The sequence below is a fragment of the Coregonus lavaretus genome (assembly GCF_964263955.1).
Source record: "Coregonus lavaretus genome assembly, chromosome: 5".
Classification (NCBI taxonomy): Eukaryota; Metazoa; Chordata; class Actinopteri; order Salmoniformes; family Salmonidae; genus Coregonus; species Coregonus lavaretus.
Genome location: NC_139992.1, coordinates 1854512 through 1881149, shown reverse-complemented (window position 1 = coordinate 1881149; position 26638 = coordinate 1854512). Strand labels below are relative to the sequence as shown.

The 26638-nt window shown below is 48.5% G+C and overlaps 1 protein-coding gene across 1 annotated transcript; it reads right to left on the bottom strand.

The window, feature by feature from the left end:
* Positions 1-3707: 3707 nt before the first annotated feature.
* Positions 3708-14400, bottom strand: LOC311128849 (5'-AMP-activated protein kinase subunit gamma-1-like; the record flags this gene model as incomplete). Its single annotated transcript, XM_084161070.1, has 11 exons — positions 14370-14400; positions 12890-13002; positions 12500-12581; positions 11026-11084; positions 9544-9589; positions 7029-7083; positions 6768-6894; positions 6367-6532; positions 5923-5960; positions 5536-5682; positions 3708-3824 (listed from the first exon to the last, which is right to left on the bottom strand). The coding sequence occupies exons 1-11, from the start codon at positions 14395-14397 to the stop codon at positions 3708-3710; spliced, it is 978 nt and encodes a 325-aa protein (XP_084017196.1). The 5' UTR covers positions 14398-14400.
* Between the last annotated feature and the right edge of the window lie 12238 nt (positions 14401-26638).

Below are 26638 nucleotides of genomic sequence, written 5' to 3'. Positions count from 1 at the left end.
AAGTCAGAAGTTTACATAAACCTTAGCCAAATACATTTAAACTCAGTTTTTCATAATTCCTGACATTTAATCCCAGTTAGGATCACCACTTTATTTTAAGAATGTCAAATGTCAGAATAGTAGTAGAAAGAATGATTTTTTCAGCTTTTATTTCTTTCATCACATTCCCAGTTGGTCAAAAGTTTACATATACTCAATTAGTATTTGGTAGCATTGCCTTCAAATTGTTTAACCCCCGTGCTTCACGTTTGGGATGGTGTTCTTCGGCTTGCAAGGTACCCCCTTTTTCCTCCAAACATAACAATGGTCATTATGGCCAAACAGTTCTATTTTTGTTTCATCAGACCAGAGGATATTTTTCCAAAAAGTACGATCTTTGTCCCCATATGCAGTTGCAAAACGTAGTCTGGCTTTTTTATGGCGGTTTTGGAGCAGTGTCTTCTTCCTTGCTGAGTGGCCTTTCAGGTTACGTTAATATAGGACTCGTTTTACTGTGGATATAGATACTTTTGTACCTGTTTCCTCCAACATCTTCACAAGGTCCTTTGCTGTTGTTCTGGGATTGATTTGCACTTTTCGCACCAAAGTACGTTCATCTCTAGGAGACAGAACGCGTCTCTTTCCTGAGCGGTATGATGGCTGCGTGGTCCCATGGTGTTTATACTTGCGTACTATTGTTTGTACAGATGAACATGGTATCTTCAGGCGTTTGGAAATTGCTCCCAAGGATGAACCAGACTTGTGGAGGTCTACAATGTTTTTCTCAGGTCTTGGCTGATTTCTTTTGATTTCCCCATGATGTCAAGCAAAGAGGCACTGAGTTTGAAGGTAGGCCTTGAAATACATCCACAGGTACACCTCCAATTGACTCAAATGATGTCAATTAGCCTATCATAAGCTTCTAAAGCCATGACATCATTTTCTGAAATATTCCAAGTTGTTTAAAGGCACAGTCAATTTAGTGTATGTAAACTTCTGACCCACTGGAATTGTGATACAGTGAATTATAAGTGAAACAATCTGTCTGTAAACAATTGTTGGAAGAATACTTGTGTCATGCACAAAGTAGATGTCCTAACCGACTTGCCAAAACTATAGTTTGTTAACAAGAAATTTGTGGAGTGGTTTAAAAACCTAAGTGTATGTAAACTTCCGACTTCAACTGTAGCTACTGTCCCTATATCTACAGTGAGTGAAAAAAGTATTTGATCCCCTCCTGATTTTGTACGTTTGCCCACTGACAAAGAAATGATCAGTCTATAATTTTAATGGTAGGTTTATTTGAACAGTGAGAGACAGAATAACAAAAAGAAAAACCTGAAAAACGCATGTCAAAAATGTTATGACTTGATTTACATTTTAATGAGGGAAATAAGTATTTGACCCCCTCTCAATCAGAAAGATTTCTGGCTCCCAGGTGTCTTTTTTACAGGTAACGAGCTGAGATTAGGAGCACACTCTTAAAGGGAGTGCTGCTAATCTCAGCTTAATATGCCATTTAGCAGACGCTTTTATCCAAAGCGACTTACAGTCATGCGTGCATACATTTTTTTTTTGTGTATGCTTGTTACCTGTATAAAAGACACCTGTCCACAGAAGCAATCAATCAATCAGATTCCAAACTCTCCACCATGGCCAAGACCAAGGATGTCAGGGACAAGATTGTAGACCCACACAAGGCTGGAATGGGCTACAAGACCATCGCCAAGCAGATTGGTGAGAAGGTGACAACACAAAATAACTGTCAATCTCCCTCGGCCTGGGGCTCCATGCAAGATCTCACCTCGTGGAGTTGCAATGATCATGAGAACGGTGAGGAATCAGCCCAGAACTACACGGGAGGATCTTGTCAATGATCTCAAGGCAGCTGGGACCATAGTCAACAAGAAAACAATTGGTAACACATTACGCCGTGAAGGACTGAAATCCTGCAGCGCCCGCAAGGTCCCCCTGCTCAAGAAAGCACATATACAGGGCCGTCTGAAGTTTGCCAATGAACATCTGAATGATTCAGAGGAGAACTGGGTGAAAGTGTTGTGGTCAGATGAGACCAAAATCGAGCTCTTTGGCATTAACTCAACTCGCCGTGTTTGGAGGAGGAGGAATGCTGCCTATGACCCCAAGAACACCATCCCCACCGTCAAACATGGAGGTGGAAACATTATGCTTTGGGAGTGTTTTTCTGCTAAGGGGACAGGACAACTTCACCGCATCAAAGGGACGATGGACGGGGCCATGTACCGTCAAATCTTGGGTGAGAACCTCCTTCCCTCAGCCAGGGCATTGAAAATGGGTTTTGGATGGGTATTCCAGCATGACAATGACCCAAAACACACAGCCAAGGCAACAAAGGAGTGGCTCAAGAAGAAGCAAATTAAGGTCCTGGAGTGGCCTAGCCAGTCGCTATATTATTTAAAGAGACATGATATTTATGGAGTAGAGGAACATTATTTAAAGAGACAATATTTATGGAGTAGAGGAACATTATTTAAAGAGACAATATTTATGGAGTAGAGGAGGAACATTATTTAAAGAGACAATATTTATGGAGTAGAGGAGGAACATTATTTAAAGAGACATACTATTTATGGAGAAGAGGAGAAACATTACTTAATGAGACATAATATTTATGGAGAAGAGGAACATGAATTTGGAGGAAACATAAATATTGTGTATGTTTAAATAATCACTAAATAGAAGAGATTTGAGAAAATGTACATTATCAAAAAAAATTATAAATAAACAAACAAAGACACAAATACAAGAATATAAAAATACGAACGCATTTTAGTTATCCTGCAGAATATAATAAACCTTTTAAAAAGCATTTTTTAAAGTTACCGAGCATGATCAAAAATATTTACAGTTTCTTTCTTCATTCATTATAAGTCTCCCAATTTTTCTTCAGTTTGCTCTTTGCGAAATCTCTGTAAAATAGAAGCAAATCAACAAATCATTATTTTTGACAGAGACAAGTAATGTCTGTTTTCCTCCCCAATTGTCCATGTTTTATGTTATGTAATTTGACTTTTGGTTGGGAATGAGCACTGAACTGGCTCAAATCATTCATTAACATGCTAACAATATGTCTCATGGCAGCTCAGACGCATTCATTCCATCAAAGACAAAGATGCTGTTTTGATCATCAAGACAAGAAAGAAATGGGCCAGGCAGATTGGTCTACTGCAGTCACATGTCAAACAGAAGTGACTGACCACAGCTCCCTCTCACACAGAGGCTGCAAATTGGCACCCTATTCCCTATATAGTGCACTACTTTTGACCAGAGCCCATATCTTGTCAAAAGTAGTGCACTACATAGGGAACAGGGTGCCATTTGGGATGTAGTCATCCAGAGATAGGGGGGAGAGGAGAGGAGAGGAGAGGAGAGGAGAGGAGAGGAGAGGAGAGGAGAGGAGAGGAGAGGAGAGGAGAGGAGAGGAGAGGAGAGGAGAGGAGAGGAGAGGAGAGGAGAGGAGAGGCAGAAGCTACAGAGAGCTATGTATGGCAGCACCTCCATCAGGCAGCAACCGGCAGGACAGGACAGGACAGGGCAGGGCAAGGCAGGACAGGGCAGGACAGGGCAGAGCATGGCAGGACTAGAGGGCGACCGACAGCCCACGCGTGGGCTTACCTGGGGTTGGGGCTGGGGAGGGGCTGGGAGGTGGTGGGTGGTGATCGATGGATTCACACCCCCACAGTCAGGTGCTAAGAGAAAAGGGCATCAATACCTGCCGGGGTCAAGACCAGGGCCTGGAGGAGGTCAGAGAGCGAGACGATCCCTCCCACCACGTCATCTTTATCCACCAGCACTAGACGGTGAACCTGGGAGGAAGAGGAGGAAGAGGAGGAGAGACGGTGAACCTGGGAGGAAGAGGAGGAAGAGGTGGCGAGACGGTGAACCTGGGAGGAAGAGGATGAGGAAGAGGAGGAGAGACGGTGAACCTGAGAGGAAGAGGATGAGGAAGAGGGGGCGAGACGGTGAACCTGGGAGGAAGAGGATGAGGAAGAGGAGGAGTGACGGTGAACCTGGGAGGAAGAGGAGGAAGAGGAGGAGAGACGGTGAACCTGGGATGAAGAGGATGAGGAAGAGGAGGAGAGACGGTGAACCTGGGAGGAAGAGGAGGAGAGACGGTGAACCTGGGAGGAAGAGGAGGTGAGATGGTGAACCTGGGAGGAAGAGGAGGAAGAGGAGGAGAGACGGTGAACCTGGGAGGAAGATGAGGAAGAGGAGGAGAGACGGTGAACCTGGGAGGAAGAGGAGGAGAGACTGAACCTGGGAGGAAGAGGAGGAGGAAGAGGAGAGACACGGCATGACAGAGGCTGTGAACCAAATGACACACTATTCCCTATATAGCGCACTACTTTAGACCAGTTCCCTATATAGTGCACTACTTTACACCAGTTCCCTATCTAGTGCACTACTTTACACCAGTTCCCTATATAGTGCACTACTTTAGACCAGTTCCCTATATAGTGTACTACTTTACACCAGTTCCCTATATAGTGCACTACTTTAGACCAGTTCCCTATATAGTGCACTACTTTAGACCAGTTCCCTATATAGTGCACTACTTTACACCAGTTCCCTATATAGTGCACTACTTTACACCAGTTCCCTATATAGTGCACTACTTTACACCAGTTCCCTATCTAGTACACTACTTTAGACCAGTTCCCTATATAGTGCACTACTTTACACCAATTCCCTATATAGTGCACTACTTTACACCAGTTCCCTATATAATGCACTACTTTACACCAGTTCCCTATATAGTGCACTACTTTAGACCAGTTCCCTATATAGTGCACTACTTTACACCAGTTCCCTATATAGTGCACTACTTTAGACCAGTTCCCTATCTAGTACACTACTTTAGACCAGTTCCCTATATAGTGCACTACTTTACACCAATTCCCTATATAGTGCACTACTTTACACCAGTTCCCTATATAATGCACTACTTTACACCAGTTCCCTATATAGTGCACTACTTTAGACCAGTTCCCTATATAGTGCACTACTTTACACCAGTTCCCTATATAGTGCACTACTTTACACCAGTTCCCTATCTAGTGCACTACTTTACACCAGTTCCCTATATAGTGCACTACTTTACACCAGTTCCCTATATAGTGCACTACTTTACACCAGTTCCCTATATAGTGCACTACTTTAGACCAGTTCCCTATCTAGTGCACTACTTTACACCAGTTCCCTATATAGTGCACTACTTTACACCAGTTCTCTATCTAGTGCACTACTTTAGACCAGTTCCCTATCTAGTGCACTACTTTACACCAGTTCCCTATATAGTGCACTACTTTACACCAGTTCTCTATCTAGTGCACTACTTTAGACCAGTTCTCTATCTAGTGCACTACTTTAGACCAGTTCCCTATATAGTGCACTACTTTAGACCAGGGTCAATAGGGCTCTGGTCAACAGTAGTGCACTATATAGGAAAAAGGGTGCCATTTGGGACGAACCAGGACAACACAGAGACCAGCAGGGGAACACTACAGTAAGTCTTACCTCTGCCTTAGCAATGCGATCGATGATAGTCTCCAGAGTTTCGTGGGGGTAACACTTCAGCACTCCCTCCACACAGCAGGCCCTGGAGCTAATCGCCTCCTGCATTGTCATGTTCAGGTTGTTGTAGTTCTTCTGAGCTGCCAGGTTCTACAGCAACACAGGAGGAAGACAGATGGTAATGATGCTAATTACAATACTATTTGCTGTCTTATCACCCCCCCCCCCCCATATGGCACATTTCAAAAATAGCAGATACAAGATGCTTGACATTTTGCACAGCCTCCTTGGCATCTGGTTGCATCTAATCCATGGGACATTTGCCATGTGAACCATTTTTATGCAGTTTTTTCCATCTCAGTGCAGAGTAATTGATATGGTCCCACTTACAATCACATCAAACCTGGAGTACAGAGCCTTGACCTTCCCTGAAAACAGAAAACATACAGATAAGGCTGGCGTTCAAACTGAAGGGCCAACCCTAGCGTTCAAACTGAAGGGCCAACCCTAGCGTTCAAACTGAAGGGCCAACCCTAGCGTTCAAACTGAAGGGCCAACCCTAGCGTTCAAACTGAAGGGCCAACCCTAGCGTTCAAACTGAAGGGCCAACCCTAGCATTCAAACTGAAGGGCCAACCCTAGCGTTCAAACTGAAGGGCCAACCCTAGCGTTCAAACTGAAGGGCCAACCCTAGCATTCAAACTGAAGGGCCAACCCTAGCGTTCAAACTGAAGGGCCAACCCTTCAGTAAAAAAAAAAAAAAAACTTTTCCTACAAGTTAGTGGAAGTCAATGTTAAAGGTGTTATCATCACTGAGGTGAAACCAGACACACACCCTCCTCATTGACCACTGGCAGAGCGGAAACCCTTCGTTCTACAAAGATGGCCAGGGCATCATACACCGTGGCTGTCTCCTGGATAGTAGCGATCCGTTTAAACGTTCCAATGTCCACCTCCTCAATCCTCTTCTGGAGGTACCGAGGCTTCGGGATCATGGTGCCCTGGGAGGAATAATGGCGTCATAAATTAAAGTGAACCAAGTTTCTAGCCTGGTCCCCAGATCAGTTTGAGATGTCTTGTCAACTCCTACGGTCCTTGTCACAACGGCCATAGAAATAGGAAAATATATGTCACAAACAGATCCGGGACCAGGCTATCAAGTTTCCAGAATCATTACATGTTGTTTATCAACAGAAAAAAATATGCCAGATGGGCTCATATGAAAGCGGTTCTCACAAAGATGTGGAGGAACTTGAGGATGCGTTTGTGGGTGAGGATGTGCAGGACGTTGCCAGACTCTGGGTCGATCACAGGCAGCCGGTGGATCTTATACTTCAGTAGAGAGTAGATGGCATCAAAGAGGCTGGAGGGACAAGAGACAGGTGTCCAAGTCTGAGAAGAGAGGTTGTCGTGACAATGGCGTAGCAGTTGGCAACACAGAACAAACACATCTGGGACTAAGGGCCAGAGAAGGTAAGGCTGCACACTGCTTCTTACCTGGAGTCGGGTGTGATACTGATCAGAGTATGGTTGGAGTACTTCAGTAATTCCTCTGGAGCACGAAGCAGGAGGAAACACAGCGAATGTAAACAAGACTTCAATCAATCAAATGTATTTTATAAAAGCCCTTTTTACATCAGCGATTGTTACAAAGTGCTTTTTACGGATACCTAGACTAAAACCCAAACGGCCAAGCAAAAAGGGGATTCCATTGTGCCATCTATTTCTAGGTAGCTACATGTTTATAGTCACCCCTACGGGGTTATAGTCAACTCTACGGGGTTATAGTCACCTATACGGGGTTATAGTCACCTCTACGGGGTTATAGTCACCTCTACGGGGTTATAGTCACCTCTACGGGGTTATAGTCACCTCTACATGGTTATAGTCACCTCTACGGGGTTATAGTCACCTCTACAGAGTTATAGTCACCTCTACGGGGTTATAGTCACCTCTACATGGTTATAGTCACCTCTATATGGTTATAGTCACCTCTACGGGGTTATTGTCACCTCTACATGGTTATAGTCACCTCTACGGGGTTATAGTCACCTCTACGGGGTTATAGTCACCTCTACGGGGTTATAGTCACCTCTACGGGGTTATAGTCACCTCTACGGGGTTATAGTCACCTCTACGGGGTTATAGTCACCTCTACATGGTTATAGTCACCTCTACATGGTTATAGTCACCTCTACGGGGTTATAGTCACCTCTACATGGTTATAGTCACCTCTACGGGGTTATAGTCACCTTTACAGGGTTATAGTCACCTCTACATGGTTATAGTCACCTCTACGGGGTTATAGTCACCTCTACGGGGTTATAGTCACCTCTACAGGGTTATAGTCACCTTTACAGGGTTATAGTCACCTCTACATGGTTATAGTCACCTCTACAGGGTTATAGTCACCTCTACAGGGATATAGTCACCTCTACGGGGTTATAGTCACATCTACAGGGTTATAGTCACCTCTACATGGTTATAGTCACCATTACAGGGTTATAGTCACCTCTACAGGGTTATAGTCACCTCTACAGGGTTATAGTCACCTCTACGGGGTTATAGTCACCTCTACAGAGTTATAGTCACCTCTACAGGGTTATAGTCACCTCTACGGGGTTATAGTCACCTCTACGGGGTTATAGTCACCTCTACGGGGTTATAGTCACACCTACGGGGTTATAGTTACCTCTACAGGGTTATGGTCACCTCTACGGGGTTATAGTCACCTCTACGGGGTTTTAGTCACCTCTACAGGGTTATAGTCACCTCTACGGGGTTATAGTCACCTCTACGGGGTTATAGTTACCTCTACGGGGTTATAGTCACCTCTACGGGGTTATAGTCACCTCTACGGGGTTATAGTCACCTCTACGGGGTTATAGTCACCTCTACGGGGTTATAGTCACCTCTACGGGGTTATAGTCACCTCTACGGGGTTATAGTCACCTCTACGGGGTTATAGTCACCTCTACGGGGTTATAGTCACCTCTACGGGGTTATAGTCACCTCTACAGGGTTATAGTCACCTCTACGGCGTTATAGTCAACTCTACGGGGTTATAGTCACCTCTACGGGGTTATAGTCACCTCTACGGGGTTATAGTCACCTCTACGGGGTTATAGTCACCTCTACGGGGTTATAGTCACCTCTACGGGTTTATAGTCACCTCTACGGGGTTATAGTCACCTCTACGGGGCTATAGTCACCTCTACAGGGTTATAGTCACCTCTACGGGGTTATAGTCACCTCTACGGGGTTATAGTCACCTCTACAGGGTTATAGTCACCTCTACGGGGTTATAGTCACCTCTACAGGGTTATAGTCACCTCTACGGGGTTATAGTCACCTCTACAGGGTTATAGTCACATCTACAGGGTTATAGTCACCTCTACGGGGTTATAGTCACCTCTACGGGGTTATAGTCACCTCTACGGGGTTATAGTCACCTCTACGGGGTTATAGTCACCTCTACGGGGTTATAGTCACCTCTACAGGGTTATAGTCACATCTACAGGGTTATAGTCACCCCTACGGGGTTATAGTCACCCCTACGGGGTTATAGTCACCTCTACGGGGTTATAGTCACCTCTACGGGGTTATAGTCACCTCTACGGGGTTATAGTCACCTCAACAGGGTTATAGTCACCTCTACGGGGTTATAGTCACCTCTACAGGGTTATAGTCACGTCTACAGGGTTATAGTCACCTCTACAGGGTTATAGTCACCTCTACAGGGTTATAGTCACCTCTACAGGGTTATAGTCACCTCTACGGGGTTATAGTCACCTCTACGGGGTTATAGTCACCTCTACAGGGTTATATTCACCTCTACGGCGTTATAGTCACCTCTACGGGGTTATAGTCACCTCTATGGGGTTATAGTCACCTCTACGGGGTTATAGTCACCTCTACGGGGTTATAGTCACCTCTACGGGGTTATAGTCACCTCTACGGGGTTATAGTCACCTCTACGGGGTTATAGTCACCCCTACGGGGTTATAGTCACCTCTACATTCTTCTATCTTGTGCTTCTCCAGTTCGTAGATCTCTACCTGTAAGACACAAGTGTACTCTGTACTGAAAGACACAAGTGTACTCTGTACTGAAAGACACAAGTGTACTCTGTACTGAAAGACACAAGTGTCCTCTGTATTGTAAGAGATGTGTATGAAGTACTGTAAGACACAAGTGTACTCTCACAGTACAGAGGGGAAGAAGAAGTACCCTCCTGTTTTCATTCCAACCCTGTTCCTGGAGAGCTACCCTCCTGTAGGTTTTCATTCCAACCCTGTTCCTGGAGAGCTACCGTCCTGTAGGTTTTCACTCCAACCCTGTTCCTGGAGAGCTACCCTCCTGTAGGTTTTAACTCCAACCCTGTTCCTGGAGAGCTTCCCTCCTGTAGGTTTTTGCTCCAACCCTGTTCCTGGAGAGGTACCCTCCTGTAGGTTTTCGCTCCAACCCTGTTCCTGGAGAGCTACCCTCCTGTAGGTTTTTGCTCCAACCCTGTTCCTGGAGAGCTACCCTCCTGTAGGTTTTTGCTCCAACCCTGTTCCTGGAGAGCTACCCTCCTGTAGGTTTTTGCTCCAACCCTGTTCCTGGAGAGCTACCCTCCTGAAGGTTTTAACTCCAACCCTGTTCCTGGAGAGCTACCCTCCTGTAGGTTTTTGCTCCAACCCTGTTCCTGGAGAGGTACCCTCCTGTAGGTTTTCACTCCAACCCTGTTCCTGGAGAGCTACCCTCCTGTAGGTTTTTGCTCCAACCCTGTTCCTGGAGAGCTACCCTCCTGTAGGTTTTCACTCCAACCCTGTTCCTGGAGAGCTACCCTCCTGTAGGTTTTTGCTCCAACCCTGTTCCTGGAGAGCTACCCTCCTGTAGGTTTTTGCTCCAGCCCTGTTCCTGGAGAGCTACCCTCCTGTAGGTTTTTGCTCCAACCCTGTTCCTGGAGAGCTACCCTCCTGAAGGTTTTAACTCCAACCCTGTTCCTGGAGAGCTACCCTCCTGTAGGTTTTTGCTCCAACCCTGTTCCTGGAGAGCTACCCTCCTGTAGGTTTTTGCTCCAACCCTGTTCCTGGAGAGCTACCCTCCTGTAGGTTTTCGCTCCAACCCCAGTTGTAACTAACCTGGTTCAGTTTATCAACCAGCTAATTATTAGAATCAGGTGACTAGATTAGGGTTGGAGCGAAAACCTACAGGAGGGTAGCTCTCCAGGAACAGGGTTGGAGAGAGAACCTACAGGAGGGTATCTCTCCAGGAACAGGGTTGGAGTTAAAACCTACAGGAGGGTAGCTCTCCAGGAACAGGGTTGGAGGTAAAACCTACAGGACGGCAGATCTCCGGGAACAGGGTTAGACAGCCCTGGTATATCGCATGAGACACGTGTATACCATTCAACACAGGGGTGTGCTGTGTGAGAGCTGCATGCTTTGTGTTCCGGCTCCAGTAATCTGGATGACATCACAGCCAGGTCCAACAACAACGGATCACTCACCAGAGGAGACTGCCAGTACCGGTGGAGAATGTTGATAAAGTCTGTGATGGTCAGCATACCTGGAAAGATACAGGGAAGAAATAAAGCTTTAAATGGGACTAAACTATGGTGCACACACAGACAGAATGTATTTTCAGTTCAGTAGCTACGTAATCTGGTGAGGTCCAGATTACGTAGCAGCTTCTACCCCCAAGCCATAAGACTCCTGAACATCTAATCCAATGGCTACCCGGACTATTTGCACTGCCCCCCCCACCCCCACCCCATCTTTTTATGCTGCTGCAACTCTGTTTATTATTTATGCATAGTCACTTTAACTCTACCCACATGTACATATTACCTCAGTTACCTCGACTAACCGGTGCCCCCGCACATTGACTCTGTACCGGTACCCCCCATTTATAGCCTCCCTACTGTTATTTTATTTTACTGCTGCTCTTTAATAAAACATTTCTTAAAAAACTGCATTGTTGGTTAAGGGCTTGTAAGTAAGCATTTCACTGTAACGTCTGCACCTGTTGTATTCGGCGCGTGTGGCAAATCCGATTTGATTTGTTTTGAGCCCCCCCCTCCCCCTGTACGAGGGACTGGTGGCATTCTCCCTCTCAGTGGAGTAGATGAGTATTAATAACTACAGAGAGGGTGCAGGGGATTACAGGGCCGCGTCCCAAACTGCCACCCTGTTCCCGATATAGTACACTTCTTTGACAAGGGCCCACCACTGGTCAAAAAGTAGTGCACTATATAGGGAATAAGGTGCCGTTTGGGACGCGGTATAGAGGACAAGTCCAACTGTGCCCCACTTACAGCTAGAACTTTGGCACCAATCCTGCAGAGGGGATGGATCTGGCTCTAACCCACAAACCCAGGGATTTGCGTCCCAAATGACACCCTTTCCCCTATATAGTGCCTGGTTAAAAGTAGCTAACTATATAGGGAATACGGTGTCACCCTAACCCAGAAAACCAGACCGGCCGGGCGGGCGGGCGGGGTGGGGTGTAGCGGAACTGGCCCACTTGCCTTTAAGGCCACCCAGCAGCGACCCACCAGGGGACTGGCTAATCGGTGATCTGCATTTAATCATATCAACACCCATGTTATAACCTTCTCGGAGACACAGAGGGACGTGTAGTAGCCTCCTAGGGATTTATATACACAAAATACCTATCCACAGGAAACACAGTTAGACGTGAATACAGAGAAACGTGTAACCAGAAGCCCAGAATATGTCGCACACATACGCAGCAGTAAACTCACACGTTTCAAATCATCCGTCACCTACCTAATTACACTGACCCTAACTGTCGCCCTAGCTGATCCCAAGCAGGGAAAGCTGAGTTGGGTTGTTGGGTTTGAGAGGAACGCTAAATTGATATTACTGGGTCTGTAATCTGAGTCTAGCTCATAGCTGACCCACTGGACTTTAAAGGTTAGACGCCAGATTGGGAAACGCTCAGGTTCCAGGTTGCCTCACCTACAAAACACTGCAGCTTGTTATCCCAAAGAGGCGCCGCTCGCACACCGTTCGCTACCAGAGCAAAGAAAGCCTTCTTTACCTGAAACACAAAACACAGAAACTGATCTGAATCACTGTTCACATTGGGGGGGGGTCTAGTGTGCTCTTTGTTGCAAGACATTTCAGGGCTTCCCATTCAAGACAAAAAAGGTTTTACGACCTATTAAATGAACCATTTATAATAATAATATGCCATTTAGCAGACAATTTTTATCCAAAGCAACTTACAGTCATACGTGCATACGTTTTCATATGGGTGGTCCCTGTGAGAATCAAACCCCATGATAAACATTGCAGTGTTGAAGTTGAGCTTTTTTGGGGGGGGAGCTTGAATGTATTGGGGGGTACCTGCAGGGTGGTGTCGAAGATGACCAGTTTGGAGCTGGTTGGAATGGCGTCGTAGCAGCAGTGGTTCATCATGAACTTGGTGTAGACGTTGGCATCTGGGGCCGAGGCTGGGGCTGCAGGGAGGGACAGCGGTGGAGCACCCTGCTACAGGTCCGTCAGGGTCCTAACACAGCGGTTCTCTAACCTCACCTCAAAAACCTTTAAACCTCCGCGTGGATTTAATCCATTCCAGAGCAGGTAACGCCTGATTCAACTTGTCAACTAATCGTCAAGCACCTTGGTTTATTGTTAATCAGGTGTGGTAGTTCAGGGTTAGAACAAAAATTGTGAAACGTCGGGTGGGGGTCCCAGAGAAGAGGTTTCAGAACCACTATCCTAACACACTCTCAGAGGGGCTTTTCACACTACTGAGCCAAACCGAACCAGGCTGAGCCAAACCAAGCTGTACTGTACTGAGCTGGCCTGGTTGGTTACACAGCTGGAACCGTGCTGAAAAAGGAGAATATAAAAAGGAAATCAAGATTGGTTCTGTCAGAACAATAGAGCCAGGACAGATTGGTTCTGTCGGCACGGTAGAGCCAGGACAGATTGGTTCTGTCGGCACGGTAGAGCCAGGACAGATTGGTTCTGTCGGCACGGTAGAGCCAGGACAGATTGGTTCTGTCGGCACGGTAGAGCCAGGACAGATTGGTTCTGTCAGCACGGTAGAGCCAGGACAGATTGGTTCTGTCGGCACGGTAGAGCCAGGACAGATTGGTTCTGTCGGCACGGTAGAGCCAGGACAGATTGGTTCTGTCGGCACGGTAGAGCCAGGACAGATTGGTTCTGTCGGCACGGTAGTGCCAGGACTGATTGGTTCTGTCGGCACGGTAGAGCCAGGACAGATTGGTTCTGTCGGCACGGTAGAGCCAGGACAGATTGGTTCTGTCGGCACGGTAGAGCCAGGACAGATTGGTTCTGTCGGCACGGTAGAGCCAGGACAGATTGGTTCTGTCGGCACGGTAGAGCCAGGACAGATTGGTTCTGTCGGCACGGTAGAGCCAGGACAGATTGGTTCTGTCGGCACGGTAGAGCCAGGAAAGATTGGTTCTGTCGGCACGGTAGTGCCAGGACAGATTGGTTCTGTCGGCACGGTAGAGCCAGGAAAGATTGGTTCTGTCGGCACGGTAGAGCCAGGACAGATTGGTTCTGTCGGCACGGTAGTGCCAGGACAGATTGGTTCTGTCAGCACGGTAGAGCCAGGACAGATTGGTTCTGTCGGCACGGTAGAGCCAGGACAGATTGGTTCTGTCGGCACGGTAGAGCCAGGAAAGATTGGTTCTGTCGGCACGGTAGAGCCAGGACAGATTGGTTCTGTCAGCACGGTAGAGCCAGGACAGATTGGTTCTGTCAGCACGGTAGTGTGAAAAGGTCTGTTTGGTATTGCAGCAATGTAACACTATGGATACAACAGCACACACACTAAACACATGAGAGTTACCTGTCTCCTTCATTGTGAGCCCATCCATGAAGGGGACCTGCAAAAGACAGAAGATTCTATCATTACATGTGCTTCAACTCCCCATGCTTTGTGTGAGTGCATGTCATTTGAGTGACATTTCTGGGTTGAAGATGCATATCTGCATATCGGATGGGCACAGAATATCTCACAGTAGATCTCCCAGACATTACCCAGTCATTAAAACATATATATATGGGTTTTAAGTAAGAAGCAACATAACAGTGACTTATTTAAAAGATGTGCAATACTTCACATGGTACGTGCCAACTCATCTGGTGTGTTGTAAGGACGTACATTGTGTTTACACTACCAGTCAAAGTTTGGACACAACTACTCATTCAAGGGTTTTTCTTTATTTTTACTATTTTCTACATTGTAGAATAATAGTGAAGACATCAAAACTGTGAAATAACACATATGGAATCATGTAGTAACCAAAACAGTGTTAAACAAATCAAAATAAATTTGAGATTTGAGATTCTTCAAATAGCCACCCTTTGCCTTGATGACAGCTTTGCACACTCTTGGCATTCTCTCAACCAGCTTCATGAGGTAGTCACCTGGAACGCATTTCAATTAACAGGTGTGCCTTGTTAAAAGTTAATTTGTGGAATTTCTTTCCTTCTTAATGCGTTTGAGCCAATCAGTTGTGTTTTGACAGGGTAGGGGTGGTATACAGAAGATAGCCCTATTTGGTAAAAGACCAAGTCCATATTATGGCAAGAACAGCTCAAATAAGCAAAGAGAAATGACAGTCCATCATTACTTTAAGACATGAAGGTCAGTCAATACGGAACATTTCAAGAACTTTGAAAGTTTTTTCAAGTGCAGTCGCAAAAACCATCAAGCGCTATGATGAAACTGGCTCTCATGAGGACCGCCACAGGAATGGAAGACCCAGAGTTACCTCTGCTGCAGAGGAAAAGTTCATTAGAGTTAACTGCAGCTCAGATTGCAGCCCAAATAAATGCTTCACAGAGTTCAAGTAACAGACACATTTCAACATCAACTGTTCAGAGGAGACTGTGTGAATCAGGCCTTCAAGGAGGTGTTATGGTGTGGGGGTGCTTTGCTGGTGACACTGTCTGTGATGTATTTAGAATTCAAGGCACACTTAACCAGCATGGCTACCACAGCATTCTGCAGCGATACGCCATCCCATCTGGTTTGGGCTTAGTGGGGCTATCATTTGTTTTTCAACAGGACATTGACCCAACACACCTCCAGGCTGTGTAAGGGCTATTTTACCAAGAAGGAGAGTGATGGAGTGCTGCATCAGATGACCTGGCCTCCACAATCACCCGACCTCTACCCATTTGAGATGGTTTGGGATGAGTTGGACCGCAGAGTGAAGGAAAAGAAGCCAATAAGTGCTCAGCATATGTGGGAACTCCTTCAAGACTGTTGGAAAAGCATTCCAGGTGAAGCTGGTTGAGAGAATGCCAAGAGTGTGCAAAGTTGTCATCAAGGCAAAGGGTGGCTACTTTGAAGAAAATATATTGATTTGTTTAACACTTTCTTGGTTACTACATGATTCCACATGTGTCATTTCATAGTTTTGATGTCTTCACTATTATTCTACAATGTAGAAAATAGTAAAAAATTAAATAAAAACCCTTGAATGAGTAGGTGTGTCCAAACTTTTTTTGACTGGTAGTGTAGTTCTCAGTAAAGCTGTTAGGGTGTGAGGCTGCCACACAGGGCCAGGAAGCTAAATACAAAACAAGAGCTTGTCAACACTGTCAACAGAATGCCTTGACACATACCAAGCAAGGGACTGAGCACTACAAACTAAAGGAATGTCTTAGAGGTGGAACTACGCAGGGCTACAAGGCCTTTAGAGAACGTTCCAGTTTTCTTAACTATGTAAAAAGTTAATGTTGTTCTCTTGTTTCAACCTCATTGGACTAGATTGTCCTACAACCCTTGGCTTCTTCAGCTCTGGAGGCAAGCCAATGTCTGTCTCATGAAAAGGGTGAGAGAAAAGTAGTGAAGTATTTCAGTCAACCACTCAGCTGGCTTTGCAGCTTGCAATTCTCCAGAGACTGGGATGGTGACGCTTGGCACTTCTACACTCGAGGTTACAAGATGTAGGCTTCAGTATCAAATTTGATAAGACGTCACAACGTCCTAACAGTCAACAATAAGGAGTATACCTATTTACAACAGTCTACTGTGCTGGTGTCCTCTATAGCTCTGGCTCATCTGAGACCTAGACTCTCACGGTCAAGCAGTCTTCAGTTCCTAACCCATCAATGTAAAGTGTGCAGCAGTCTTTAAACCTGTTAACACACTCACACAAAACACGCATCAGGAGGCAGGCGAGAATGTTCTGCTCCGTGCCTTACCTCGGGGAGAGGCTCCATGGCTGAGGCTGAAGAGAGTCGAGGCTGGGCTGGATAGAGGGGAGAGGAGTGGACGGCGCTGGGCTGGATAGAGGGGAGAGGAGTGGACGGCGCTGGGCTGGATAGAGGGGAGAGGAGTGGACGGCACGGAGCAGGCTGAGAGAGAGCGGGACTTACTGGGGCTGCTCTGTCACCTCCTGAGCATGATCCAACTGTGCTCCAGTCTCTGGAACACCAGGGACTAAATTGGGAGCGAGGGCGCAGGCTGTTGCATGAGGGGGGGGGGGGGGGATAACAGATGTGTGTATGTCTGTCTGTCTGTCTGTCTGTGTGTGTGTGTGTGTGTGTGTGTGTGTATACACAACAAGCCTGTAGAACAGCCCTAACATAACATAACAGCAGTGACTCAGCTTTAGATCAGTATGGCATGGACAGGCAAGGAGCAGCAGTGACTCAGCTTTAGATCAGTATGGCAAGGACAGGCAAGGAGCAGCAGTGACTCAGCTTTAGATCAGTATGGTAGGGACAGGCAAGGAGCAGCAGTGACTCAGCTTTAGATCAGTTTGGCAGGGACAGGCAAGGGGCAGCAGTGACTCAGCTTTAGATCAGTATGGCAGGGACAGGTAAGGAGCAGCAGTGACTCAGCTTTAGATCAGTATGGCAGGGACAGTCAAGGAGCAGCAGTGAATCAGCTTTAGATCAGTATGGCAGGGACAGGCAAGGAGCAGCATTGACTCAGCTTTAGATCAGTATGGCAGGGACAGGCAAGGAGCAGCAGTGACTCAGCTTTAGATCAGTATGACAGGGACAGGCAAGGAGCAGCAGGGACTCAGCTTTAGATCAGTATGGCAGGGACAGGCAAGGAGCAGCAGTGACTCAGCTTTAGATCAGTTTGGCAGGGACAGGCAAGGAGCAGCAGTGACTCAGCTTTAGATCAGTATGGCAGGGACAGGCAAGGAGCAGCAGTGACTCAGCTTTAGATCAGTATGGCAGGGACAGACAAGGAGCAGCAGTGACTCAGCTTTAGATCAGTATGGCAGGGACAGACAAGGAGCAGCAGTGACTCAGCTTTAGATCAGTATGGCAGGGACAGGCAAGGAGCAGCAGTGACTCAGCTTTAGATCAGTATGGTAGGGACAGGCAAGGAGCAGCAGTGAATCAGCTTTAGATCAGTATGGCAGGGACAGGCAAGGAGCAGCAGTGACTCAGCTTTAGATCAGTTTGGCAGGGACAGGCAAGGAGCAGCAGTGACTCAGCTTTAGATCAGTATGGCAGGGACAGGTAAGGAGCAGCAGTGACTCAGCTTTAGATCAGTATGGCATGGACAGTCAAGGAGCAGCAGTGAATCAGCTTTAGATCAGTATGGCAGGGACAGGCAAGGAGCAGCAGTGACTCAGCTTTAGATCAGTATGACAGGGACAGGCAAGGAGCAGCAGTGACTCAGCTTTAAATCAGTATGGCAGGGACAGGCAAGGAGCAGCAGTGACTCAGCTTTAGATCAGTATGGCAGGGACAGGCAAGGAGCAGCAGTGACTCAGCTTTAGATCAGTATGGCAGGGACAGACAAGAAGGAGCAGTGACTCAGCATTAGATCAGTATGGCAGGGACAGGCAAGGAGCAGCAGTGACTCAGCTTTAGATCAGTATGGCAGGGACAGGCAAGGAGCAGCAGTGACTCAGCTTTAGATCAGTATGGCAGGGACAGGCAAGGAGCAGCAGTGACTCAGCTTTAGATCAGTATGGCATGGACAGGCAAGGAGCAGCAGTGACTCAGCTTTAGATCAGTTTGGCAGGGACAGGCAAGGAGCAGCATTGACTCAGCTTTAGATCAGTATGGCAGGGACAGGCAAGGAGCAGCAGTGACTCAGCATTAGATCAGTATGGCAGGGACAGGTAAGGAGCAGCAGTGACTCAGCTTTAGATCAGTATGGCATGGACAGTCAAGGAGCAGCAGTGAATCAGCTTTAGATCAGTATGGCAGGGACAGGCAAGGAGCAGCAGTGACTCAGCTTTAGATCAGTATGACAGGGACAGGCAAGGAGCAGCAGTGACTCAGCTTTAAATCAGTATGGCAGGGACAGGCAAGGAGCAGCAGTGACTCAGCTTTAGATCAGTATGGCAGGGACAGGCAAGGAGCAGCAGTGACTCAGCTTTAGATCAGTATGGCAGGGACAGACAAGAAGGAGCAGTGACTCAGCATTAGATCAGTATGGCAGGGACAGGCAAGGAGCAGCAGTGACTCAGCTTTAGATCAGTATGGCAGGGACAGGCAAGGAGCAGCAGTGACTCAGCTTTAGATCAGTATGGCAGGGACAGGCAAGGAGCAGCAGTGACTCAGCTTTAGATCAGTATGGCATGGACAGGCAAGGAGCAGCAGTGACTCAGCTTTAGATCAGTTTGGCAGGGACAGGCAAGGAGCAGCATTGACTCAGCTTTAGATCAGTATGGCAGGGACAGGCAAGGAGCAGCAGTGACTCAGCATTAGATCAGTATGGCAGGGACAGGCAAGGAGCAGCAGTGACTCAGCTTTAGATCAGTATGGCAGGGACAGGCAAGGAGCAGCAGTGACTCAGCTTTAGATCAGTATGGCAGGGACAGGCAAGGAGCAGCATTGACTCAGCTTTAGATCAGTATGGCAGGGACAGGCAAGGAGCAGCAGTGACTCAGCATTAGATCAGTATGGCAGGGACAGGCAAGGAGCAGCAGTGACTCAGCTTTAGATCAGTATGGCAGGGACAGGCAAGGAGCAGCAGTGACTCAGCTTTAGATCAGTATGGCAGGGACAGGCAAGGAGCAGCAGTGACTCAGCTTTAGATCAGTATGGCAGGGACAGGCAAGGAGCAGCAGTGACTCAGCTTTAGATCAGTATGGGAGGGACAGGCAAGGAGCAGCAGTGACTCAGCTTTAGATCAGTATGGGAGGGACAGGCAAGGAGCAGCAGTGACTCAGCTTTAGATCAGTATGGCAGGGACGGGCAAGGAGCAGCAGTGACTCAGCTTTAGATCAGTATGGCAGGGACGGGCAATGAGCAGCAGTGACTCAGCTTTAAATCAGTATGGCAGGGACGGGCAAGGAGCAGCATTGACTCAGCTTTAGATCAGTATGGCAGGGACAGGCAAGGAGCAGCAGTGACTCAGCATTAGATCAGTATGGCAGGGACAGGCAAGGAGCAGCAGTGACTCAGCTTTAGATCAGTTTGGCAGGAACAGGCAAGGAGCAGCAGTGACTCAGCTTTAGATCAGTATGGCAGGGACAGGCAAGGAGCAGCAGTGACTCAGCTTTAGATCAGTATGGCAGGGACAGGCAAGGAGCAGCAGTGACTCAGCTTTAGATCAGTATGGCATGGACAGGCAAGGAGCAGCAGTGACTCAGCTTTAGATCAGTTTGGCAGGGACAGGCAAGGAGCAGCATTGACTCAGCTTTAGATCAGTATGGCAGGGACAGGCAAGGAGCAGCAGTGACTCAGCTTTAGATCAGTATGGCAGGGACAGGCAAGGAGCAGCAGTGACTCAGCTTTAGATCAGTATGGCAGGGACAGGCAAGGAGCAGCAGTGACTCAGCTTTAGATCAGTATGGCAGGGACAGGCAAGGAGCAGCAGTGACTCAGCTTTAGATCAGTATGGCAGGGACAGGCAAGGAGCAGCAGTGACTCAGCTTTATATCAGTATGGCAGGGACGGGCAAGGAGCAGCAGTGACTCAGCTTTAGTTCAGTATGGCAGGGACGGGCAAGGAGCAGCAGTGACTCAGCTTTAGATCAGTATGGCAGGGACGGGCAAGGAGCAGCAGTGACTCAGCATTAGATCAGTATGTCAGGGACAAGTAAGGAGCAGAAGTGACTCAGCATTAGATCAGTATGTCAGGGACAAGTAAGGAGCAGAAGTGACTCAGCTTTAGATCAGTATGGCAGGGACGGGCAAGGAGCAGCAGTGACTCAGCTTTAGATCAGTATGGCAGGGACAGGCAAGGAGCAGCAGTGACTCAGCTTTAGATCAGTATGGCAGGGACAGGCAAGGAGCAGCAGTGACTCAGCTTTAGATCAGTATGGCAGGGACAGGCAAGGAGCAGCAGTGACTCAGCTTTAGATCAGTATGGCAGGGACAGGCAAGGAGCAGCAGTGACTCAGCATTAGATCAGTATGGCAGGGACAGGCAAGGAGCAGCAGTGACTCAGCTTTAGATCAGTATGGCAGGGACAGGCAAGGAGCAGCAGTGACTCAGCTTTAGATCAGTATGGCAGGGACGGGCAAGGAGCAGCAGTGACTCAGCTTTAGATCAGTATGGCAGGGACGGGCAAGGAGCAGCAGTGACTCAGCATTAGATCAGTATGGCAGGGACAAGCAAGGAGCAGAAGTGACTCAGCTTTAGATAAGTATGGCAGGGACGGGCAAGGAGCAGCAGTGACTCAGCTTTAGATAAGTATGGCAGGGACGGGCAAGGAGCAGCAGTGACTCAGCTTTAGATCAGTATGGCAGGGACAGGCAAGGAGCAGCAGTGACTCAGCTTTAGATCAGTATGGCAGGGACAGGCAAGGAGCAGCAGTGACTCAGCTTTAGATCAGTATGGCAGGGACAGACAAGGAGCAGCAGTGACTCAGCTTTAGATCAGTATGGCAGGGACAGGCAAGGAGCAGCAGTGACTCAGCTTTAGATCAGTATGGTAGGGACAGGCAAGGAGCAGCAGTGACTCAGCTTTAGATCAGTATGGCAGGGACAGGCAAGGAGCAGCAGTGAATCAGCTTTAGATCAGTATGGCAGGGACAGGCAAGGAGCAGCAGTGACTCAGCTTTAGATCAGTTTGGCAGGGACAGGCAAGGAGCAGCAGTGACTCAGCTTTAGATCAGTTTGGCAGGGACAGGCAAGGAGCAGCAGTGACTCAGCTTTAGATCAGTATGGCAGGGACAGGTAAGGAGCAGCAGTGACTCAGCTTTAGATCAGTATGGCAGGGACAGTCAAGGAGCAGCAGTGAATCAGCTTTAGATCAGTATGGCAGGGACAGGCAAGGAGCAGCATTGACTCAGCTTTAGATCAGTATGGCAGGGACAGGCAAGGAGCAGCAGTGACTCAGCTTTAGATCAGTATGACAGGGACAGGCAAGGAGCAGCAGTGACTCAGCTTTAGATCAGTATGGCAGGGACAGGCAAGGAGCAGCAGTGACTCAGCTTTAGATCAGTTTGGCAGGGACAGGCAAGGAGCAGCAGTGACTCAGCTTTAGATCAGTATGGCAGGGACAGGCAAGGAGCAGCAGTGACTCAGCTTTAGATCAGTATGGCATGGACAGGCAAGGAGCAGCAGTGACTCAGCTTTAGATCAGTATGGCAGGGACAGGCAAGGAGCAGCAGTGACTCAGCTTTAGATCAGTATGGCAGGGACAGGCAAGGAGCAGCAGTGACTCAGCTTTAGATCAGTATGGCAGGGACAGGCAAGGAGCAGCAGTGACTCAGCTTTAGATCAGTATGGCAGGGACAGGCAAGGAGCAGCAGTGACTCAGCTTTAGATCAGTATGGCAGGGACAGGCAAGGAGCAGCAGTGACTCAGCTTTAGATCAGTATGGCATGGACAGGCAAGGAGCAGCAGTGACTCAGCTTTAGATCAGTATGGCATGGACAGGCAAGGAGCAGCAGTGACTCAGCTTTAGATCAGTTTGGCAGGGACAGGCAAGGAGCAGCAGTGACTCAGCTTTAGATCAGTATGGCAGGGACAGGCAAGGAGCAGCAGTGACTCAGCTTTAGATCAGTATGGCAGGGACAGGCAAGGAGCAGCAGTGACTCAGCTTTAGATCAGTATGGCAGGGACAGGCAAGGAGCAGCAGTGACTCATCTTTAGATCAGTATGGCAGGGACAGGCAAGGAGCAGCAGTGACTCAGCTTTAGATCAGTATGGCAGGGACGGCAAGGAGCAGCAGTGACTCAGCTTTAGATCAGTATGGCAGGGACGGGCAAGGAGCAGCAGTGACTCAGCTTTAGATCAGTATGGCAGGGACGGGCAAGGAGCAGCAGTGACTCAGCTTTAGATCAGTATGGCAGGGACGGGCAATGAGCAGCAGTGACTCAGCTTTAGATCAGTATGGCAGGGACGGGCAAGGAGCAGCAGTGACTCAGCTTTAGATCAGTATGGCAGGGACAGGCAAGGAGCAGCAGTGACTCAGCTTTAGATCAGTATGGCAGGGACAGGCAAGGAGCAGCAGTGACTCAGCTTTAGATCAGTATGGCAGGGACAGGCAAGGAGCAGCAGTGACTCAGCTTTAGATCAGTATGGCAGGGACGGGCAAGGAGCAGCAGTGACTCAGCTTTAGATCAGTATGGCAGGGACGGGCAAGGAGCAGCAGTGACTCAGCATTAGATCAGTATGGCAGGGACGGGCAAGGAGCAGCAGTGACTCAGCTTTAGATCAGTATGGCAGGGACGGGCAAGGAGCAGCAGTGACTCAGCTTTAGATCAGTTTGGCAGGAACAGGCAAGGAGCAGCAGTGACTCAGCTTTAGATCAGTATGGCAGGGACAGGCAAGGAGCAGCAGTGACTCAGCTTTAGATCAGTATGGCAGGGACAGGCAAGGAGCAGCAGTGACTCAGCTTTAGATCAGTATGGCATGGACAGGCAAGGAGCAGCAGTGACTCAGCTTTAGATCAGTTTGGCAGGGACAGGCAAGGAGCAGCATTGACTCAGCTTTAGATCAGTATGGCAGGGACAGGCAAGGAGCAGCAGTGACTCAGCTTTAGATCAGTATGGCAGGGACAGGCAAGGAGCAGCAGTGACTCAGCTTTAGATCAGTATGGCAGGGACAGGCAAGGAGCAGCAGTGACTCAGCTTTAGATCAGTATGGCAGGGACAGGCAAGGAGCAGCAGTGACTCAGCTTTAGATCAGTATGGCAGGGACAGGCAAGGAGCAGCAGTGACTCAGCTTTATATCAGTATGGCAGGGACGGGCAAGGAGCAGCAGTGACTCAGCTTTAGTTCAGTATGGCAGGGACGGGCAAGGAGCAGCAGTGACTCAGCTTTAGATCAGTATGGCAGGGACGGGCAAGGAGCAGCAGTGACTCAGCATTAGATCAGTATGTCAGGGACAAGTAAGGAGCAGAAGTGACTCAGCTTTAGATCAGTATGGCAGGGACGGGCAAGGAGCAGCAGTGACTCAGCTTTAGATCAGTATGGCAGGGACAGGCAAGGAGCAGCAGTGACTCAGCTTTAGATCAGTATGGCAGGGACAGGCAAGGAGCAGCAGTGACTCAGCTTTAGATCAGTATGGCAGGGACAGGCAAGGAGCAGCAGTGACTCAGCTTTAGATCAGTATGGCAGGGACAGGCAAGGAGCAGCAGTGACTCAGCATTAGATCAGTATGGCAGGGACAGGCAAGGAGCAGCAGTGACTCAGCTTTAGATCAGTATGGCAGGGACAGGCAAGGAGCAGCAGTGACTCAGCTTTAGATCAGTATGGCAGGGACGGGCAAGGAGCAGCAGTGACTCAGCTTTAGATCAGTATGGCAGGGACGGGCAAGGAGCAGCAGTGACTCAGCATTAGATCAGTATGGCAGGGACAAGCAAGGAGCAGAAGTGACTCAGCTTTAGATAAGTATGGCAGGGACGGGCAAGGAGCAGCAGTGACTCAGCTTTAGATAAGTATGGCAGGGACGGGCAAGGAGCAGCAGTGACTCAGCTTTAGATCAGTATGGCAGGGACAGGCAAGGAGCAGCAGTGACTCAGCTTTAGATCAGTATGGCAGGGACAGGCAAGGAGCAGCAGTGACTCAGCTTTAGATCAGTATGGCAGGGACAGACAAGGAGCAGCAGTGACTCAGCTTTAGATCAGTATGGCAGGGACAGGCAAGGAGCAGCAGTGACTCAGCTTTAGATCAGTATGGTAGGGACAGGCAAGGAGCAGCAGTGACTCAGCTTTAGATCAGTATGGCAGGGACAGGCAAGGAGCAGCAGTGAATCAGCTTTAGATCAGTATGGCAGGGACAGGCAAGGAGCAGCAGTGACTCAGCTTTAGATCAGTTTGGCAGGGACAGGCAAGGAGCAGCAGTGACTCAGCTTTAGATCAGTTTGGCAGGGACAGGCAAGGAGCAGCAGTGACTCAGCTTTAGATCAGTATGGCAGGGACAGGTAAGGAGCAGCAGTGACTCAGCTTTAGATCAGTATGGCAGGGACAGTCAAGGAGCAGCAGTGAATCAGCTTTAGATCAGTATGGCAGGGACAGGCAAGGAGCAGCATTGACTCAGCTTTAGATCAGTATGGCAGGGACAGGCAAGGAGCAGCAGTGACTCAGCTTTAGATCAGTATGACAGGGACAGGCAAGGAGCAGCAGTGCCTCAGCTTTAGATCAGTATGGCAGGGACAGGCAAGGAGCAGCAGTGACTCAGCTTTAGATCAGTTTGGCAGGGACAGGCAAGGAGCAGCAGTGACTCAGCTTTAGATCAGTATGGCAGGGACAGGCAAGGAGCAGCAGTGACTCAGCTTTAGATCAGTATGGCATGGACAGGCAAGGAGCAGCGGTGACTCAGCTTTAGTTCAGTATGGCAGGGACGGGCAAGGAGCAGCAGTGACTCAGCTTTAGATCAGTATGGCAGGGACGGGCAAGGAGCAGCAGTGACTCAGCATTAGATCAGTATGTCAGGGACAAGTAAGGAGCAGAAGTGACTCAGCTTTAGATCAGTATGGCAGGGACGGGCAAGGAGCAGCAGTGACTCAGCTTTAGATCAGTATGGCAGGGACAGGCAAGGAGCAGCAGTGACTCAGCTTTAGATCAGTATGGCAGGGACAGGCAAGGAGCAGCAGTGACTCAGCTTTAGATCAGTATGGCAGGGACAGGCAAGGAGCAGCAGTGACTCAGCTTTAGATCAGTATGGCAGGGACAGGCAAGGAGCAGCAGTGACTCAGCATTAGATCAGTATGGCAGGGACAGGCAAGGAGCAGCAGTGACTCAGCTTTAGATCAGTATGGCAGGGACAGGCAAGGAGCAGCAGTGACTCAGCTTTAGATCAGTATGGCAGGGACGGGCAAGGAGCAGCAGTGACTCAGCTTTAGATCAGTATGGCAGGGACGGGCAAGGAGCAGCAGTGACTCAGCATTAGATCAGTATGGCAGGGACAAGCAAGGAGCAGAAGTGACTCAGCTTTAGATAAGTATGGCAGGGACGGGCAAGGAGCAGCAGTGACTCAGCTTTAGATAAGTATGGCAGGGACGGGCAAGGAGCAGCAGTGACTCAGCTTTAGATCAGTATGGCAGGGACAGGCAAGGAGCAGCAGTGACTCAGCTTTAGATCAGTATGGCAGGGACAGGCAAGGAGCAGCAGTGACTCAGCTTTAGATCAGTATGGCAGGGACAGACAAGGAGCAGCAGTGACTCAGCTTTAGATCAGTATGGCAGGGACAGGCAAGGAGCAGCAGTGACTCAGCTTTAGATCAGTATGGTAGGGACAGGCAAGGAGCAGCAGTGACTCAGCTTTAGATCAGTATGGCAGGGACAGGCAAGGAGCAGCAGTGAATCAGCTTTAGATCAGTATGGCAGGGACAGGCAAGGAGCAGCAGTGACTCAGCTTTAGATCAGTTTGGCAGGGACAGGCAAGGAGCAGCAGTGACTCAGCTTTAGATCAGTTTGGCAGGGACAGGCAAGGAGCAGCAGTGACTCAGCTTTAGATCAGTATGGCAGGGACAGGTAAGGAGCAGCAGTGACTCAGCTTTAGATCAGTATGGCAGGGACAGTCAAGGAGCAGCAGTGAATCAGCTTTAGATCAGTATGGCAGGGACAGGCAAGGAGCAGCATTGACTCAGCTTTAGATCAGTATGGCAGGGACAGGCAAGGAGCAGCAGTGACTCAGCTTTAGATCAGTATGACAGGGACAGGCAAGGAGCAGCAGTGACTCAGCTTTAGATCAGTATGGCAGGGACAGGCAAGGAGCAGCAGTGACTCAG